Genomic DNA, 18,025 nt, shown 5'->3' with positions numbered 1-18,025 from the left:
GCGTCCACTTCCCACTGCTACTTATGGCAGGAAGGGACATCAGGCAGCACTAGAGTGTGCTCAGGCAGCACTAGAGAGTGCTCAAAGTGTTCGTGTGGGGTGACGGGAGGGGGGGGGGGGACCTCACATGCTGCTGGCAGGGTAGGCATGAACACTATCAGATGTGAGCAGTGGTGGGAATATCTGTGTCAGTGTCTGCCACTTCAGCCCTGTGGCGGGTCCTACAGCCGCCAACCCTTGAATGAACAACTATTTTATTAGGTTTTATAGAGGCCACCACTAGGGGGAGCCCTCTGCATACAGCCTATACATACCGTGTTTCCCTGAAAATAGGTCTTACTACCGGGATAGAACCTATCGGGTTTTCGGGGGTGGCTTGAAATATAAGGCCTCCCCCGAACATAGGACCTAGCTAGAGTGTCCAAAAAAAAAAAAAAACCACGATACTCGCCCGGTCCGCGACATCCCGATGGTCTCCGGCGGCGCTGCGGTAAACTGCGTACTCCTTGTCTCACAGCTGAGCTTCTGCTGGTGACGGGGCTTTGAATACCCCGCCTCCAGCAAAGCGAGCGCTGTGATTGGCTAATCGAGCGCCAGCAGCCAATCACAGCCAATGCTCGATGAGCCAATCATAACCATTCAGTGAATGGCATCACTGAATGGCTGTGATTGGCTCATCGAGTGCCGTCTGTGATTGGCTCATCGAGTGCCGACTGTGATTGGCTCATCGAGTGCCGACTGTGATTGGCTCATCGAGTGCCGACTGTGATTGGCTGTTGCCGTTCGATTAGCCAATTACAGCGCTCGCTTTGCTGGCAGCGGGGTATTCAAAGCCCCGTCACCAGCAGAAGCCCAGCTGTGAGACGAGGAGGACGGAGTTTACCACAGCACCGCTGAAGACCATCGGGAGGCATCGAGATGCCGCAGACCAGGTGAGTATAAGGCTCCACCCATAAAATAAGACACTTTGCCCTTTTTGGGGCAAAAATTGATATAAGACAGTGTCTTATTTTCGAGGAAACACGGTAGAACCCAATAATAACTCTGTATGCAGTGAGCCCTCTCTAGTGGTGGCTGCAGGCAATGTTATGTAACACTTTCTCTATACAGGGAATTTGATACTTTGTTTTATGGAACTCCAACCATTCGCTATACAGATATAGTATGGAATTAACAAGTTGTTGATTATAGCAGGCTGACAGCCATTATAAAGCGGCGATTAAAATGCTTCTCTGCCGCTGTAGTCGTGTAATTGTCCATAATGGGAACAATCTTCTGCAATCTTAGTAAAATGTCTCCAAGTATAAATAGAAGCTTAGAGCGATGTCCCTGTGACTATTCGGACCAGAACGGCCATGTAAATCCAGGCACATATACTGTAGAGCTGTACTGAGCACATCGGGGGTTAACATGACTGCTGTACAAGCCCAGGGCTTGTGATGATGGAAGTGTAGCAGTGCAATGGAAAACATTGCTTATATGAAAATGCCCCAATATAATTTAATTACCAAACTGGTAACATTGCAAGGAGCAGAGAGGGAACAGACCCTCCCGATTGCATTATATAGGGGAGACAGTGCAGTGCTGCAAAGTGTCAAGTAACTGATAGTGAAGTGCAAGGATGTGAACGAGGGTGTCCCGGGCCGCAACGCCTATAGCCCTGCAGGGAATGTTTAGGTGACAGGATTTCCTGTGTAAAAAGAAACCGTTATCTCATGCCAAGTCACAGAGACGGAGCAGGTCCTGGCTGTATAAGAGGAAGAGGAGGCCTAGGAAGGGCCGGTCACAGATGGACGTCACCTGAGCGCTCGTTAGCCACTAATTAACAGGAGGTTTCATTTACCTGAAAGTCTTATTTGCAAGGAATGAGCAGAAAGAGGATACAAGATACAGAACCCTCTACGATTACTTTGGGCAGAGAATTGGTTTACTGTCCACTAACGACCCCGTCCTTCTGTGACCGGCAGCCATAGGGATCCATCCTTCTATACAGCACATCTCATGCCAGAAGGAGTTTATGCAACAGTCAAATTCCTACTAAAATCCAAGAAGGTAAAAGAAAAAAAAATGTAATCAAAAGAAATAAAATAAGAAATAGACTAAAAAAGAAAAGGATAGACAAACAGGGGTGGGAGGTGATGCAGCCACAGTCACGGACAGAGGCAGATTACTTACGTTTAGTTCGGTGATTGCAATATCAACAATGCTACCCACTACTATGAGTGCATCAAATGTATTCCATGCATCACAGAAATAATGCTGATGAGAGCCCAGGAGAAGAGGAGGGAGGACGAGAGGAAGAGAGAAAAAAAGAGAGAAAGAGAAAATCAAAGAAAAGAAAAAGAAAAGGCGTGAACAAGGGAGAGAACGGAAAGAAAAGAGAAAGAAGGAAAAGTTAAGAGGCATTACACCCAAATGTGTCGTCTCCTCTCGTGTTCGGCCGCCGGGGGTCACCCTGATTATCTGCATATTGACCTTAGAGACGAGGGAGAGGAAAAAGCCCCATCCACTGGCCCCTCTTCCCACTTGGGGGCGTCATGGAGCTTTTTCCCTTCTCCCTCAGAGGTGTGGGGGGGATGGCTGATAAATAATAATAAAAAAAGCAAAATAAAATCACTAGGAAGAATTTCGTAAGGAGGGCAGAGAAGCGCCCACGTCAGCATGGAGAAGGGAAGAGAAGAGGGGAGTGCGGAGGGGTGTAGAGGAGCAGGGAGGCCTGCCCCAGTATACTTACATTCGTCTCGCTGAGAATGACGTCTACTACGCTGCCAATGACGATCAGAAAATCAAAGACATTCCAAGGGTCACTAAAATAACCCTACATAGGGGAGTCGGGAGGCAAGGCAAGGTAGGGAATTAAAAAGGAGCGTTAGACAGACTCAAATACACCATTAGCAACTAGTTTCCCCCTTGATGCCAGCAGAGCGTGCCAATTAAAAGCAATGTAGACCCTTCTGGCAGTGAAAGGGTTTAACCCACCCCCATGTAAAGCGGGGACACCCCTTTTGCATCAGCAGGACATCCTGACAGAAAAGTGCGGGGGTAGGTCCCATCCCATCAGCACCAAGCAGGGCACCCAGTCCTAGAATCACAGTGTTACATGTACAAGGTAAAGGGTCAGAATAGCCAGCTGTCGTCATAGGATGCTGGGGGTTGTAGTGCGTGTGAGGTTCATCTGTGTAGAGTTTGTGTTATTCCGCTGATCGCTAGAAACGATATGTAAAAATCTGGTCGCTCACAAGAAGGGAAACTATTTTTTGTTTACTTTTTAGCCCAAATGTCTCATATTCTCCGATCACCAAGATTAATGAAGACAGTTCATGTACTCCAGAACCATAAAGCCTATAGGGTAGAAGTCTATATCTTGCATGGGAGGAGCCCACAGCCTATAGGGGGGAGTCTACAGCCCATAGGGGAGGAGCCTGCAACAGCCTATAGGGAAGGAGTCTACAACCCACAGGGAAACGCACACATATAAACCATATGGGATGAGCCCTATGTCATGCTAGAATTACAACATATACAAAGCGGTAAAGACATGATTAGATAATGGCTAGTAACATGATCTGCTGTATGTCTACATCCCTCCTCCATAATTCTGCTGCTTCTGGGTACATGGAGACAGGACACAGCGCTGGGGGGCGGGGGGGATGTGTAGGGGGAGCACAGCTTGTAGTCACCACAAACAAGGACAGAGACTTTGTGAGCGCAGAACAATCACTGCAGCTCTGCTCACATCTGCTACTACCTTACTTGTACAGGCCTTCAGCTGTATATCTCTTTGTGTTCCAGTTGCATCCAGAGCTGCATTCACAGTTCTGCTAGTTTCTTCTCAGGCTACATGTAGTACCAACTCCCCTCTGCTGCTGACTCAGGTTGGGAGTTGTAATATCTGTTTTGTGCCCTGGTGAGTACAAAGATGACTGGGGAAGGCAATGGGAAACCACCTTGTAAAAACAGTATGCCAAGAAAACGTAACAATGTCACCTCAGCCCAGGAGTCAGTCATGACTCGGTGCTTGCATCGGGGGACATTACCTTTACCTACAATGCTGAAAAAAAACTACGTCTCCTTCAATGCAATGTAGCAAAGTGCAGATCTCACAGCAGAATTCTAAATGCAGCTCTGGTTTTTATGCCTGAAAAATGATGTTGAAAAGCAGAGCTATAATGAGAGCCGCTCCATCAGATTGACCATGACACACAGACACTGACTGGTGGCTATATAAACACAGTCCTGAGCATTCCTACGCATCTAAATGCCTGACCAATGGGACCCACAGCGATCCCGAGAACGGCTCAACCCAAATGCCCAATGTGGAAAAAGCAGCAGTGTGTTCCATTCACTTGTATGGGACAGGCAGAGATCAATGGCTTTGTCCCATACAAGTGAATGGAGTAGTGGCTGAGTATGCATATTCCTTCTCTATTCTAATGGGGTATTCTGGTTGCATCAATCTCAGGAACACTGGGGGTCCAACTACTGGGATGAATGTATTTAATTGGAAAACCCCTTTAAAGTGACCCTCCGGTCCTGGACAATCAAAGATGGCTGAACCACTTCTCCAACTATCTGATGCAATTGTGCATTGGTAGTCTAAGACAGTACTTGCTGCTCTTATTGGCCAGTGCTGCTCACATGGGCCACAGTGGTCAATCAAAGCAGGTATAATATCTTATACTGCTGATGTGAACTAATAGACAGTGTGCAACAGAAAGTCAGAGAAGGGGTTCGGCCATCTTTGTCAAGGCCCAGAGGGTCGCTGTAAGCCTGGAATCACACAAGCAAAAAGACTGCAGTTTCCTGGAAATCTGCCCCGAGTGTCCCTCCCGAATGATGAGTGTCCTCCGAGCCGGTCATTATGTCCCTAGCTCTGAGATATCAGAGTCAGACAGGCCGACAGAGGGACCTCTAATAGACCCATCACAATAATAAGCCCCAGCCAAAATAGGTGCCCTTCAGGTGCAGCACAGGGCAACTCAAGCTGAAGCTGGCAGTGGGGTGGATCACTTGCTGCTGGGACAGGTCACTTACTGCTGGGGGAGGGGAGGGGGGGGTCACTTACTGCTGGGGGGGGGGGGTCCCTTACTGCTGGGGGGGGAGGGGTCACTTACTGCTGGGGGGGGGGTCACTTACTGCTGGGGGGAGTGGTCTACTGCTGGGGCGAGTCCCTTACTATTGGGGCGAGTCACTTACTGCTGGGGCGAGTCACTTACTGTTGGGGCGGATTACTTGCTGCACGGGCGGGTCACATTTGGGGCTATTCCAAAACCTATTAACCTTTCCTGATATACAAGGATGACGCAGTCCTCTACAGCCCATCTACCCGAGGCCCAGCGAGTCAGAGGTAGCAGACTGCAGGTGGCGCTCTCCAAGGTCCTGAACTCTCCTGCACGTAATGTAATCTGTGTACAAGAGCCCTCGTATACAGAATATGGTGACCAGGCAAAGCGAACCCAAAACTTTGCCAATCCAAGACAAGGAGCCAACATGTGTGATGGTAACAAGACAAGTGACAGACTGGAGCGATGACACAACCTATAGGTAACAGTCACCACTGTAACAGCGGATAAGTAAGGTGTCTGCTAGTCCTGGCGCTATGCATATATAGTGCGGAATAACAGATAGCGATGATTACTGTCAGACGGACTCCTCCTACATTCAGCCTGTTCACCATCTGAAGCAGCCGCTTGTCTGGCAGCCACTTATCTCCTATTGTGTTATGTGCATCGGCATGTGGAGGGGACAGCCGTGCAATGCTTAAGGTCTTATGACCGTGGTCCATCCAGTATACAGTGTGGGAAGCAGATATTTGCTGTATATATAGTCGTCTCGGCAGGAGTTTGGGGAAATGTGCTGTAAACATTATTATGTGCAGTTGTAACCTCTGAGCCATCCTTTCTGCCACCGTGGGAAATGTGGCGCTGAATGTGTGATACAACTATCCACTGTATATGTCTGGAGGTTCCCTGGACTCCCCGCTGCTTTACTGGGTGGTCTCATCATGAGGCATCAAGAACAATGGGAGGTTTAATCTATAGACACTACATGGTCTGGGCTACCATCTGGGACTGCACAGAGTCTGGGCAATCATTACTGGAGGGGTTCAAAAAAGACACATTGGCAGAAGGGGGACAACACACAGTGGGGGTCTCTGACAAGAGGAGACACAAAGCGGAAGGGCTTGTTGGAGAATGAAGGGGTGGGAGACACAAAGTGGCAGCAGAGGTAAGAGACAATGGCCCCAGAATTTCCGCCCGTGCCCGCCTGCATAGTATTGCATTACAATCGGAAGATGCCGGGAGCAGGGGCATGGGTCCGCATCCCGCTGCGAGAATTCGGTGGGAAGGGGTGGCAAGCATGCCCCTTGTCTTAGGCTAGGGCTACACAACGACTTTGACGGCGTGCCACCAAAAACTTTGTGGTACTTGCCTGCAACCTACTACCATACGAATGTTTGTGTGCTGCCAATCTGAGGTCATGTCCTATTTTCATCTGTGACTGTGCACCATGATAGGACACGGGGTGATTTTTGTGGAAACCTGGTCATATCTGTAGCCTTAAGCTATAAAACAGGGGTGCACAATGCCCGTCCGCCAGGTCATGTTTTCTGAGTTTCCTCAGTATTGCAGAGGTCATGCAATTATTAGCGCTTCAGACATTCCACAGGTTTTTTCACTATAGTTGACATCCTGACTACATGGCCTGCTGGGACCCCTGGAGGACTGGAAATGTGCACCCCAGCTGTAATGGATCAGTGTGCTGTCTGTGAAATATATGGATATCACATGGACGGGAAATACTGACAGGTGAAAACTGCATGTTACTTGTATTGCAGTCTATGATAGAAGTTGTGCGTGACTTGTGACAAAAAACTCTAACAGGTTTGTATTTTTTGCGACTCTCATATTGCAGATCACAAGGTGACTCCACTGACAGTTATTAGTCGCCATGTCAGAGTCGCTGTGTAGCCATAGCCTCATTCTTGTGGCTGGGCCCCTGATGGTGGCCTTGTACAGGGTTACATTGGATCACCTGCCATAACTACCTTCTACCACAAGGTGGCTCTACAGTGCTGCTGCAGAGAGAATTTCCAGTAATCGGCCATAAACCAAAGGCAAATTTCTGCCATCACAAACAGCTCAGTCCCTCTGCATTTTCAAAATCCCTGCTTGCTGTCAGTGACTAGGCATTACTGTAAGACACAATAAATAAGCTTTATGGCCAGGACACGTCCCCAGTCACTGACAGCAAGCAGAGATTAGAAAAAGTAATCCCTGGAGTTCCCCTTTAACCTTCTGTGCCCACTGTGTAACTAGGCTCCTCACATCATCCTGCTGCAGTGTAAAAGTCTGTAAGAAGGGCAATAAGTGAATATAGCTAATGAGAAGACGAGGCAAACAACAGGGGGTGTACGAGCAGAAGAAGAGGTCGGGGGTCCCAATGTCTGTGCAGTAGGACAGGTCGGGGGTCTTGATGTCTGTGCAGTAGGACAGGTCGGGGGTCCTGATGTCTGTGCAGTAGGACAGGTCGGGGGTCCTGATGTCTGTGCAGTAGGACAGGTCGGGGGTCCTGATGTCTGTGTATAAGGGTACATTGGGGGTCCTCTATAGGAAGACTCTCTGTATATACAGCTATAATGAGAAGACACAAGAAGGTATATACAGGTTGGAGGATCGGCACTTGCAGCCTGGAAGAGGAGCGGAGTAGATTAGTCATAGGGGGCGCTGTGGATCCGGGTTGGATGGACAGATCTTTTATCTGCAAACAAGACCGACCTGTAAAAAACACCTGCATATAAGTACTTTACTGCTGACCTTTACTCTACCAGAAGGGTGCAGTAACAGGACCTCCACCCTGCGTGATGAATGCAATAATATCACAGTGATAAGGACAGATTACATACAGCAAGTAGCCAAGCTGACCACTAGGGATCAGTAAAAAAAAAAAACAGGAATTATTACACACTAAGTACCGTATTGTGAACCCTCCATATATTAAAAGTAGGGTTAAAAGTTCTGCTGTGCTAATATGATGGTAAAACTGGAGTCCGGGTGTTGGGGTATATCTTATTGGGTAGCCCTCATGGAGGACGATAGCTGCGGGGGTACTTCTGCTGGAAGCCAGACACCATGTGCTCCCTGTTATCAGGGGGCTCCCCAACCTCCTCTCTGGCCTTTCCATGTATGTCACAAGGTCCAGACAATGCTCTGAGCCTTGAAGAAGCGGCCACTGATGAAATCTATAAGACAACCACCCCCTATCCATCCACGTGTTTGGCATGTTCCTATTTCATTACTACTAATGCAAAACGCCCCCAATATTGGAGGTCCAGGAGACCCCTCAGGTGTTTTAGCTTTTGGGACTCACTTAAACAACACACTGCAGCTAATTAGGATAGAGGGGCTCTCATAGGACGTATAACGTTATCCTGCAAGGGGTGATCTGAGATAATCCATGAGGACTTGTGTGATGTAGCTGAAGGATTAAGTGCGGTTCTAAGTTCTCTGGACTCTTACTAGTGATAGAGCGGATGCGGAAATCAGAACTACAGAGACTAGAATGCATTATGGCAAGACTGAGCACAACCATCTCTATAGTAGAATACACTGACCGACCCCTTTATTAGAGCCCCCAGGCCTCTTACGATTGGCGCTTCCCTGTATGGAATTTCTCCCCGTGACCCCGGAGTGCGGCATAAAATCACGTGACAAGTTATCGGTGCTAGACTAGCCGCAACTTCACTGCTAACCGCGGGGGGTTTCCATGTGTAACGGTGTAGAGTGTATACAGAGAATGGCGTGATCGAGAAAAAACATCCAGTAAAAGGGTATCCTGTGGATGGAAACAACTCATCACTGAAAGGGGTCAGAGGAGGATGTCAGGAATCGTTCTGACCAACAGGCGATGCACAGTCAGCTGAATACAATGCTCCAGATCCAACTAACGTGTCCATGCACACATCTCGCCGTTCCTTAGCACGTAAGGGTTATAACAGCAGACCACCAGTTTCAGCGCCATTGTGTCTGAGAGAAGCAGAAAGGTGAGACTCCAGCGGGTGGGAGAGCGCAAAACTCGTATCACTGAGCAGCGGAAAAACATCTCCTGGTCAGATAGATCCGGATTTCTTTTGCAGCGTGCTGATGGGAGGTGAGAATTTGGCGCAGGCAGCATGAATTGATGATACCTTCCTGTCAGCTGGTCAGAACAAGAAGCTTCCTGCCCGCAGGGGCCAATATTGCTGCGGAACAATGTTGGATTCTACGCTACTACGAATTTCTGTGATTCTAAAAGCCAAAGAAGTCCAACGTGGCACTAGATAGGGGTCACTAATAAAGGGTCCGCTCAGTCTCGTGTTCTGATGCAAGTGCTTTTCTCAGTCCCACCCGGGTTCAAAGCACCGCGGTGTCATAAAGGTGTCCTTGTACAGATATTGTATGTGGACCCTGGAGTTTTAATTTACGCCCCTGAAGACCAACACCGAGCCCTGCTCTCTACGCTACTAGAGGGGGTGTGCGATGAGGGGAGTTGTATAGTCCCAACAAAAAATAGTGCAGAGCTGCAACGGAGATGCAAAAACACGGATGAATACTCACATCCAAACCTTTATGGTTTAAGCGTTATTCAGCGCACAAGTCCACTTTGTCACCTGCAACGTTTCGACTGGACTCACCAGTATGCTTGACAAAGACTGGTGAGTCCAGTTGAAACGTTGCAGGTGATGCAGTGGACCTATGCGCTGAATAAAGTTTAAACCATGAAGGTTTGGATGTGAGTATTCATCTGTGTTTTTGCACCTGCGTTGCTGCTCTACACTATTTTTTGTTGCGACTATATGCTTATAAATCTAGCAGTCCAGATCCAGTTTTAGAGCATGCAACAGTTGTGGATTTGCTCTCCCAGGTGGGATATCTTTGTGGTGCTGCTGGTGTGTGCTTTTTGTTGTTGCATGAGGGGAGTTGTATTATGTCCTTTACTCCGTCCATCACAGCTGGGCAATGTTCTATCATATCAGACTGCTGTGATGAGCTGTGATGAGCTCCTCTGACCACCTGCTGTATCCGCATAGTCCTTCCATTTCTGATAGACAGAATAAAAATGGTGTGAACACCGCAGGAACATTCTCCGCCATAGATATGGCGCCTGCAGGACGCGGAGTCTTGGACAGGAGGCATTTGTGCTACGATTGTTGATGAACAGGGGGCTGCGTGTGAGGCTCAAGGTCCCTTCTACCTCACACTCAACAGTCCCTTACCAATGCTAACAGCTATAAAATATAGAAATGCAGTTGTCATGTGCCACAATGTAACACAGCAGGGTGCAGGGCATTATGGGATCCCTGCTGTCAAAACCAGCCTGCATCCTGGTGTTATATACTGTATACCATACACAGGCATGTATACTGATGACGGAGCCCACAATGCAATAGGTCCCCTAATGAACACAACTTTTCTCATGAGGTCAAAGGTGCTCAGCGATGCCCCCATGTCAGCTCCCCACCACCTCTTATCACGTCTGAAGCTGCTGGTGCATCCTTCAAGTCAGTGGGTTAACAAGTCCCAAGGGGCTGCCTATAAAGGGGTCATAGGCCCCAGAGCAGCCATTGCCTAAAACATGCAATATAGGGAATTCCTGTCTGCACAGCTCAATGAGGGTTAACCACGTCTTTTCCTTACTGCGCTACATGGGAGTCGTCACGTTTGGGAGGCCGGGTGTGTGTATGGGAGAGAGACTTATACCAGGGCGGATGTGGTGCTGTGGGTATCAGTGCCCGGGGTGCCAAAGTGCTGGAGTAAAGCCATCTCAGGGACAAGCTGATAAAAATGATGAACCCCCACCGGACAGGCAGACAGCTCTGCACAACCTACCTTTGGCTTAAAGGCTATGAGTTTTAGGATCATCTCCACTGTGAAGAGGCCGGTGAACACCATGTTCAGGATGTTCATGGCTTCCTTGAAGGAACAGCTCTGTCCGTAGTGCTGGAATACAGAGGGAGATGACATTTATCAATGCCGCTCCTGCTCAGGGGCGCAGAGACTTCTGCAACACTATAGAGACTTCATGGACTATAGAAATCCCAAGGTCTATGCACTGCAGTCTACTTCTCCATCAAACAGCTCAGGGTTCGTTACCATCATATCTAGTCTAGGCAATTAACCAAAGTGTTAGCAAACAGGACACTGATGGACATAGCAAAGGGAATATTGACTAGACTGGATACAATTGTAACAAATACTCAGCTGTGTGAGCAGGTCAGGTCCTATGGAAACAAGCAATAAAAATTCCATTCACTGACAGCAAGCAGAGATTGTAAAACAGTACAGAAGTAAAGCAAAACATCTAATGTAAACTTATGTATTTAGTTTGCATTATTCCAGATGATGTCTAATATCTGTTCAGAAAGTGGAGCGGCCAATCATATTCCAGCTCTCACTTTTATGAAAGCCAGAATCTGATTGGTTGACGCTCCACGCCTTCTCTGCACCACTTACTGTGGAGGTGCCAATACTTACCTGCATGGCTAGGCAGATGGTGTTCAGCAGGATCAGCACGAACATCAGATACTCAAAGTAAGTGGAGTTCACCACATACCACACCTTATACTGGTACTGGTTCTTGGGTATGTACCGGCGCAGGGGGCGGGCCTTCAGAGCATACTCCACGCACTGCCGCTGTGGGGGCAAAGGGTTGGGATGATCATTAGTATAACAGCACTAAAGCCATACAAGGAAGGGGGAGGGGAGTGTAACGTTTGGTCAAGTGTTCTACAGTCATACACGACTCCCTTATTAGCCCCCCATCTAGTAGCATCGGACTCCTTTGGCCTTCAAAACTGTAAGAATTCATCATGGTGTAGATTCCAGTAGGTCATGAAATCGTTCTGCAGGAATATCGGCCCCTGCGGACAGGAAGCTTCTTGTAGTTGCCGCAGATTAGGTGGAGGTGCTGACATGTTCTGACGACCTTAAAAACGGGATCAACGATTCATTCTGCCTGCGCCAAATTCTGACCTCCCATCAGTACAGTGCAACAGAAATCCAGATTCATCTGACCAGGAGATGTTTTTCTGCTGCTCAGTGATACAAGTTTTGCGCTCTTTTGTCCGCTAGAGTCTCACTTTTCTGTTTCTTTCAGACACAATAGCGCGGGAACTGGCCGTCACCTGTTATAGCCCATCCACGCTAAGGAACAGCAAGTTGTGCGCTCGGATCCGTTAGTTTGAGCTTCTGCGTTGTGTTCGGCTGACTGTGCAGCACCTGTTGGACAGAACGGTTCCTGACATCCGCCTCTGACTCCTTTCAATGTGGAGTTGCTTCTGTTCTCTGGCTGCTTTTCCTCAATCACGCCATTCTCGGTATACTCTTTACACCATTACACAAGAAAACCCCTCGCAGTTGGCAGTGACATCCTGGCCCCAGCTAGTCTACCACCAATGACCAGACCTCGTTGGAAGTTGCTCAGATTGCTGGATTTTCCCATCTATTGTGGATTCAAATCGAAACTGATCCACTGAAAACTTTTCACATGATTTTATGCCGCACTCTGGGATCACGGGGAGAATTTCCATACCAGGGAGCGCCAATCGTGAGAGGGCCGGGGTCTAATAAAGGGGCCAGTTAGTGGATAGCAGGTGCAGACATGGGCAACATAGACTGACTAATCAGAATCATTCATCAGCCAGAACCTCCCGGGATCCTCATTGCACTCCGCCTTTCCCCATCCTATAATATTATAGAATAGGGAGCAACAAGCTGAAAACAGTAAACAATAGAGTACACTCTGCCACACAACAAGCGGAGAAAAATAAAGACTGACAGTTTGGGGTCCCTTTACATTTAAAGGCGCAGACACTTCTCCCCCGTCCTTTCCGTCCTCCATACTGACTGACATTACCTGGTTCTTGTCCAGCTCGCAGTTCTTATATTCCTGCTCCCCCTGCTCCTGGAACGTGACAATGACGAAACCCACGAAGATGTTCATCATGAAGAAGGCGATGATGATGATGTAGATGATGAAGAAGATGGAGATCTCCACCCGGTGGTTGTAGATGGGTCCGATGTCCTCGGTGTGGGAGTCAATGGCTCTATACAGGAGCCTGAGAAAAGGGGAAGCAAGACCTTGTGTCAACGACCGCCAATACTCATTCTCTAGCCCACACACACTTTCCACATACAGTCTGCAGAGGCACTGTTGTTACTTCTCTGCTATTGGTGAGTTTTACAGTATAATCCTACATTTAATGTAACTTTACAGATACTCCAACCTTTGGCTCATCAGTGTGTCCTGCTAGGCCTTCTATGGTGCATAGTGGGAGATGCAGAAAAAGAATCTCCCGGAATGCAGTACAGCGATCTGTTAAAGGTGTCGTCCATTAAAAAATGCAAAAACAACTGTAAATGTTATAAAGCAGTCAAAGAACCCGTCCGCAGCTCTTCTTACCCCTAGTGATCTAGCGCTCCAGCAGTCCTTCTTGTATTTATAATGGGCGGAGCATGTGACCATGACAGCCAATCAGTGGCATTAGAGGTCACGTGTCATATTACCGATGCAGCAGAGTGATGATGCCGGTAAAGTATGTGACTTCTGCAGCCACATGTTGGTGGTTTGTGAAGACCGCCCGTCGTTCTGGGGGGAACGAAGAGAGGCGCATTGCTTCTTTACCCTTTTCTACCATTAGCAGCTGGATGATCCTGTTTACGGAAGCTGCGATTCTTTATCCCTGAGATATTGGTAGATGTCAGATTCTGATGCGTGGCAGCGTTCTGCGTGGGAAACAGGTGTTTATGGGACGCATCAACTTAATTGGTTCTCTGCCTGCTGCCAAAACAAAACTCAAAACTGCCTGAGCCCCATCTGCCGCCTTCTACGTGGAGGCAAATTTTGGCATTGCCGAAAAAAAAAAAATCTGTGTACGAAGCAGATATTTCCTTTCAAAATCTAATTAAGATTTGATTTTGCGAGGAGACGGTAGCAGTGCATTCGCCGATCCGCTAATTGGTGAAATCATCATGGCTTTACACAAATAATTGATGGATTTTACTAAAGCTCGTCATGAAGCGCGGCCCACGCAGGAGCTAATAATACAAGTCTGTGTGCATCCGCCAGTGGATGACAGATATTATTCTACTCCTCACTACTGCGAACATTTCCTCTCATTAGATAAGGTAGAAATGTCTAAAACAATTTCTTAACATTCTCCGTCCCCGCAACTCACTCCGGCCAGCCCTCGAAAGTAGAGACGGTGAAGAGCGCCATCATCGCATCCAGGACGTTATCAAAGTCAAACTTGTAGTTTTCCCAGTTGCGCTCCTGAATCATTGGCTGTGACACATCGCCGTCCTTGTAGGTGATGTACTTCCCCCTGCAAGTCACAACACGGAGGGAAGGGTTAAACGTATATACTATACTCCAGTCACATCCAGAGCAGCATGCGCAATTCTGCCAGTTAACTCTTTGCCGCGGTGCATTGTGGGAGATGTTTGCATCGGTCCCTTAGGTCTGGTGCAAAGAAGACCGCAAGTAGGTCCATTGATTTCATGTGTAGATACACAGTGAATAACCCATGTAGCATATATTTACTGCGTATTCATGTTCTACCGTTAACTTTAATGGACAATCTCAGTTTGTAATACCAAGACCAAGGCTGCGTATTGCACGCATATCTTTTATGTGCACAATACACAGTGCTGACACCCCATTGGTTTATTTTGGGCCTTTCATATGAAAAATTGCAGAATATCCTATTTTGGTGTGTATTACTGACTGAAATAGCAATGGGATTGCTTAAATACGCAGTTAGTACGCACGATACGTTACTGAGTATTCACAGCATATTTACACATGAAATCAATTTAGGTAAATACGCATGCAAAAAAGTCCCACAATATGCAGGGAATATACTAACAATATACTGTGAGTTTTTCCACACAGGTCTGAATACCCCAATGTAAATCAGTGTGGATTCAACACTGTGTATAACACATGTAAGCAATACGCAGCGTATATACGCCCGTGTGAATGAGGCCTTAAAAATGCAGCTCTTCATAAGGCCAGAGTATAAGTGCTCATTCACATGGGTGTAGATATATGCTCTGCAATATGCAGTGCTGAAAGCTCATTGACGTGCATTGGGGTATTCAGACCCAAGTATTTTACACGTGCGAAAAAAATCATAGCTTGTCCTCTCTTGGTACGTATTGCGGCCTGAAATAGTTAACTGAAGTTAAACGGATTTCGTAAATACACATAATACATGCACATTTTCGAATTAAATCAATGGACCTGCTTGTGAATTTTTTTGCGTATGAAAAACGCTCTGAAGACGCGCAAAAAAAGCACAAGCAGGGAATACACATTGTTTCGGGACTTGAAAATGCTGCGTATTCAGGGACTGAAAAGTGCGTATACACATGTGAATGAGTCCTCAGATTGCAGTTCAGGAAAAGCTTTACATTATCTTCATCAACACCGCCATCCTGCTGTGAAATGTTTCCTCAGCAATCGCTCTCTACAGTTGTAGATCCTCGGGTGCTGAACAGTTGGCTCCACAAAATGAGAGCCAATCAATGAGATCAACGCTCGTCTAGCTCGGCTTCACTCGTGCCAACTCAGACTCTACGGGGGATGAATGATTGCTCATACGATCCGTTATCCCGATAGGGCTCTATCACTGGGGGCACATTGTTCACATGGTGAGATGTGCTGCCAATCATCTTTTTTTGTGCCATGTGAAAAGTGTGATCCCTTGACGAACAGGCACCTTCACGCAGCTACATGATGATTGAGCAAAAACATAGTGACATAGTATGTAAGGCCGAATGAAGACAATGTCCATCTAGTTCAGCCTGTTTATCCTCCTTGTTGATCTAGAGGAAGGCAAAAAACCCCAAGAGGCAGAAGCCAATTAGCCTTTGGGGGCACAATTCCATCCCGACTCCCTAATGGCAATCAAACTAATTCCAGGATCAACCTCTAATAGTTCCTACCTGCCTGTATACCCTGATCAACAATCTGCTGGTCACCTAAAATTTATATCCTGCAATATCGTTCCACTCTAGAAAAGCATCAAGTTCCCTTTTAAACTCCTCTATGGGTTTTGCCATCACCACATCCTCAGGCAGAGAGTTCCATAGTCTCACTGCTCTTACAGTAAAGAACCCCCTTCTATGTTGGTGATGAAACCTGCTTTCTTCTAGACGCAGCGGATGCCCTCTTGTTACCGTTGCAGTCCTGGGTATAAACAGATCATGGGGGAGGTCCTTGTATTGTCCCCTCATGTATTTATACATAGTTATTTGTTCACCCCTTAGCCGCCTTTTTTCTAGAGTAAATAGTCCCAATTTTGATAGCCTCTCTGGGTATTACAGTCCCTTCATTTCATGTATTAGTTTAGTTGCCCTTCTTTGAACCCCCTCCAGTACTGTAACATCTTTCCTGAGCACCGGTGTCCAGAACTGTACGCAGTATTCCATGTGAGGCCTTACAAGTGCCTTATATAGTGGTAGAGTAATGTTCTCATCCTTCGCCCCCATACCCCTAAATATTCCTAGAAATGTTCTTGCCCGATCATCATGTAGACCCTTCTATTTGCTAACGTTACAGTGGCGGTCCCTCTGGTTCCTGTGGATGCGCTTCTATCACCTTCTGCTGGGGGTGTACTGAACCCGGACTTTCATACACCAGTCTTAGTCTGCAGCTGGCTGGAGCAAAATGTACTAAATGTATTAAGAGGTTCTATAATTTAGGCCAATTTCTGGTGCAGGTTACGGTCAAGCTGTCCAGCCGTGGGAAGCTGCAACCCCTCCCCATCTAGCACTTTCTAGAAAAGAGTGTTGAGCGTAGAAAAGGGCTAAAAGGTCGTAAAACATGCAGCTTCTTTACACCACAAAAGTGGTTGACGAACCTTTAGAAATTCCTCAAAATCTCTACTTGCTGTTAGTGAATGAGACCATCCAAGTTTTTCACACTTGTCCCGACGCAGAGAATCCTCTGTGAGATAACATATTAGTAGCACAAATCTCTCTTACCCTGGTAGTTTGCCACAATGTATCAGTGCAGGTAACTTGCATCAGTCTGGAGTTCACAGAGGATTGTCTAGACTGGACACAACTGTAACAAACCCTCTGTGGTCAGGACAGGATTTTCACCCTCTAGATATTCCCATGACTGACAGCAGGAAGTGAGAACATGACCCAGACTTACTTGCACTCGGTCTCCGTGATCTTCGAGCTGTCAGTGCAGCTGTAGAGTTTACCCTAAAATCACAGGAAACAAATTGGATAGTTATTGGGTACCTGACTCCCAGAGGGTGTTGCTACTGATGCGTCTGGAGCGTTTGGAGCTACTATAGAAATACTGTAGATCTTACAATTCCCCCCAGCCGCAGCAAAGGGGGGGCCCCACCTCTGTGTTGTACAACCCCATTGTAGAAGTACCACAAAACATCCCAGCAAGTCTTTCCGCAGAGGGTGATCCCACATCGCGGATTTTTGAGGTGAGGAAATCCCAACGCAGATATAGCATGCAGCAGATGTGATAATCTGCAGCACGACTCTCCTCTGCTGCATATTCTTTCCACTGGAAGTTTGTTAAAGCTGCATTCAGTTACATTGCTGAGCAATTCACACCAAAATCTGTATAGTTTCCGCCTCCAGATCTGCACCATTACTGTAGATATTGGTGCAGATTTTTTTCAATGAAACCGGTGAAATCAGCTGCAGATCTGCACAAATGTTGCAGATTTTCACATGAAAATAATGCAGATTTTGGTGCAGATTTTCCACTATATGTCAATATACCCTTAAGGACTTGTTCACATGGGTGGATCTGCTGTAGCACAGAAAATTTGCGACATTTACGGTAGCAGCAAAGTGTATGAGATTTTCAAAATACTGCTCAAATGTTGCTGAAAGAGATCCACACAAAGCCAGAGCGGAAACTGACATTTTAAATCCGCAGTATGTCAACTATAGCTCCAGATACACTGCGGATTTCAGCCAATAGGTGCAGAATTTTAGCAGCAGAT

General features: G+C 47.1%; 1 protein-coding gene across 5 annotated transcripts in view; it reads right to left on the bottom strand.

Annotated features, from left to right (window-relative positions):
• CACNA1C (calcium voltage-gated channel subunit alpha1 C) overlaps positions 1-18,025 on the bottom strand; it is a 346,433-nt gene that overhangs the window by 65,117 nt on the left and 263,291 nt on the right. For 2 of the 5 annotated variants that reach the window (XM_066590965.1, XM_066590966.1), the window contains exons 25-30: positions 17,203-17,255; positions 14,216-14,362; positions 12,895-13,096; positions 11,514-11,672; positions 10,869-10,979; positions 2,735-2,818 (exon numbers count right to left, since the gene is read on the bottom strand). In XM_066590965.1, coding sequence (XP_066447062.1) covers positions 2,735-2,818; positions 10,869-10,979; positions 11,514-11,672; positions 12,895-13,096; positions 14,216-14,362; positions 17,203-17,255 — 756 coding nt within the window. Of the gene's footprint in view, positions 1-2,175; positions 2,260-2,734; positions 2,819-10,868; positions 10,980-11,513; positions 11,673-12,894; positions 13,097-14,215; positions 14,363-17,202; positions 17,256-18,025 lie in introns of all 5 variants that reach the window. The other 3 variants (XM_066590969.1, XM_066590967.1, XM_066590968.1) reach the window with 3 other exon arrangements.

This window comes from Eleutherodactylus coqui, chromosome 2 (assembly GCF_035609145.1).
Source record: "Eleutherodactylus coqui strain aEleCoq1 chromosome 2, aEleCoq1.hap1, whole genome shotgun sequence".
NCBI lineage: Eukaryota > Metazoa > Chordata > Amphibia > Anura > Eleutherodactylidae > Eleutherodactylus > Eleutherodactylus coqui.
Note: the sequence above shows the minus strand (reverse complement) of the source record. Positions and strands in the feature narration are given on the sequence as shown.